We start from the raw sequence: 2,562 nt of genomic DNA, 5'->3' as shown, positions 1-2,562 counted from the left end.
TTGAGATAACTCTTGTTATGAATTGATACTATCAATAAAATTGAATTGAATTGAAAATTCTGCTCATTTGCAGTCATTCAATAGACAAGTCTTTAATTTCATTATCAGTTTGGTAGCTCTTCATAAAGTATATTTATTTCTTTATTAAGAAGAAAGCAACAACACACAACCACCAATTCCTGTTAGTACAGTACCTTTGTATAGCATTGACACATATGTAGACCAATGGAGGAAGATAACAGACTCGAAAGATCATGATGTACAAAGGGAAAGATAATATAATCTTCTCAGAGTTAAAAACTTTGATAAAAATGAAACAAATGTTTATAGATATGGGATCCATACATCACAGGTTTATTGCTAAAAATTACTACTATGTTACTTTTACAAAACAGATACATATAATCTAAGATAAAATGTAGGCTATTCCATGTTTTTTTATTATCCAAAATAAAGAATAATTTATCAACTTTAGAGTAACAAATTTAGTGTCTATAGTGTTAATCCAACCCCTGAGCCCTGACTTCAGAGTAGATGCTCTCTTTCTCCTCTGTTTTTGCATCTCTTGTCCCTCCTTTGCTAGCTTTCCTAATGGTAAAGATTGCTGCAGAATAAACCAAGTCCTCATCTGTCTGAGAAAATGTAAGAAAAACTGTTATGAGACGACAGATGTTAATTTTTACATATGCAGAGAGAAAAACATACTGATATCTTTCCAGCTACCTTTTCCCTTCACATACCTTACCTGCTGACTTTGCTGATGACCACTGGCTGTTGCACCATTGGTTTGCAGTGCAACAGCAGCTGTATTATGAAATAAAAACACAACATTAATGTGAATCCACATATGCCAAACACCATTTGATAGATACATATTGTGTATGAGTGACTTTGCTTACTGTTGCAACAACCACAAGATTGTTTCTTGAGCTTCTTGATTGAATAAATGAGAAAGGCTATAACAATCAGACTTGTTGCCAAAGCAGCACCTAACAGACAGAGAACCGTATGGTCCTTCTGCGAGTCCTGCATGTTGACTGCTGACACAATATGAAAAGTTAACAATTAGTGAAAGTGTAATTAAGAGTAATTTATACATATTTAATGTTGTGGTACTTTACCTTAATCAAACACACATATATTATAATTATCTTATTACATACAAATACAATGCAGTTACCTTCAATGTCCAGTTTTGATCCGTTTCCAGAAAATATCTCCCCACATGTGGCCACAGCACAGTAATAAGTCCCGCCATCAGAGGAGCTAACGTTCTTAAAGAAGCTGTAGATACACTTCTTTGTCGAGAGTCCCTTTGGATTCTTTTCATGTTCTTCAACACTGTTTCCTTGAGTATAATTAAAACCTGGGCCACATTGATGGGATCCAGCTCTGAAACAAAACACACTTTGTTCCTCTGAACACGTCTTGTTCTCAGAGTCAGAGAGGACTGAACACTGCAGAGTCACTGAATCTCCTGGACCGACTGGATCAGATGGAGGGACAGCAGTGGGTTCTGGTCCTGGGAAATTTAAAAAAAACGTATAAAACTTCAAACATTGATTTTCAAACAAAAGACAACTGTCACCATATTTATTTAGAATAAATCTGTAATGAAATTAAGGAATGTATTTACCTTCAACTCTCAGGTCTGCTCCTTTCAAAAATGTGAAGTTTTGTTGATGTATTTTCATACAGTAGTAAACTGCAGTATCACTTAGCCTTGCTCTAACAATATGCAGAACAAATATTCCAGGTTCTTCTGTGGCTGCAATGCGAGGATCACTCTCTAAGCTAAATGTTTTACCTAAGACTTTAGGATATTCTCCAGAAACGAGCTTGATCCAAAACAAGCTTCCCGTGGACTTGCGAGGACAAGTCAGTCTCACATCACTTCCCAACTCAACAGTCCTGGTCTCAAAGTTTTGATCATCTGTGCATCCTGAAAATATGTTTTACATTAACAATGGAGAAATAGTTAAACGTTACTACTGTAAGACAATAAAAATACTTTAAACATACATCTGGAGTAAATCTGACATTTTTGTCTTATACTTACGCCCCACTCGGAGCATCAGCAGTAAATAAACCACAATTATCATTTCCAGGTTATTACACTTGAGACTGTTGTAATTTAGATCACGTTAGGAAATGATTCACTGTGATCTGTATATTAAGTGGGAGGGAACAGTTTTATGGCAAATTGATTGGCCAATCATTATGTTGGTGTTTACAACCGCAGTGGAAATAAAATGAACCATATTTCCAACCCAAACACATGAAACAACAGCATGCGTTGGTTTCATGTTTCATGGTGGGTTTCTATAACTGACACAGAGTAAACCCAACAGATGATTTGATCTTAATGTAAACTAAAGTTGTCCAAAAACGAAAGGAAAAGAAACAATATGATACAATACAATACATTTTTGATAAATACAGTACATCTTTAGTATTTCATTGGGTTTGTAGCCTGCTAATATTTCTGTGATTCATAGGGTGTTGTTGTGTCTGACTCGGATTTTGATTAATTCTGCAAACCCAAGATCATGTTCAATGGTG

General features: G+C 35.3%; 1 protein-coding gene across 1 annotated transcript; it reads right to left on the bottom strand.

The window, feature by feature from the left end:
- Positions 1-67: 67 nt before the first annotated feature.
- Positions 68-2,326, bottom strand: LOC116696561 (uncharacterized). Its single transcript, XM_032527621.1, has 6 exons — positions 2,060-2,326; positions 1,637-1,942; positions 1,181-1,522; positions 900-1,040; positions 746-804; positions 68-632 (listed from the first exon to the last, which is right to left on the bottom strand). Exons 1-6 carry the CDS (start codon positions 2,100-2,102, stop codon positions 501-503), a joined length of 1,023 nt encoding a protein of 340 aa, XP_032383512.1. The 5' UTR covers positions 2,103-2,326; the 3' UTR covers positions 68-500.
- Between the last annotated feature and the right edge of the window lie 236 nt (positions 2,327-2,562).

This window comes from Etheostoma spectabile, chromosome 10 (genome assembly GCF_008692095.1).
Source record: "Etheostoma spectabile isolate EspeVRDwgs_2016 chromosome 10, UIUC_Espe_1.0, whole genome shotgun sequence".
NCBI lineage: Eukaryota > Metazoa > Chordata > Actinopteri > Perciformes > Percidae > Etheostoma > Etheostoma spectabile.
The sequence above is the reverse complement of the archived record's forward strand: the minus strand, read 5'-3'. Positions and strand labels throughout refer to the sequence as shown.

What these genes read in the sequence shown, in the direction of transcription:
- LOC116696561 (XM_032527621.1), bottom strand. Translation starts at nt 2,102, where the DNA reads ATGATAATTGTGGTTTATTTACTGCTGATGCTCCGAGTGGGGC. An exon ending in AGCAGACCTGAGAGTTGAAG is followed by an intron (nt 1,523 to 1,636) that starts GTAAATACATTC and finishes TAAATTTCCCAG; the next exon opens with GACCAGAACCCACTGCTGTC. An exon ending in ATCTTGTGGTTGTTGCAACA is followed by an intron (nt 805 to 899) that starts GTAAGCAAAGTC and finishes TTCATAATACAG; the next exon opens with CTGCTGTTGCACTGCAAACC.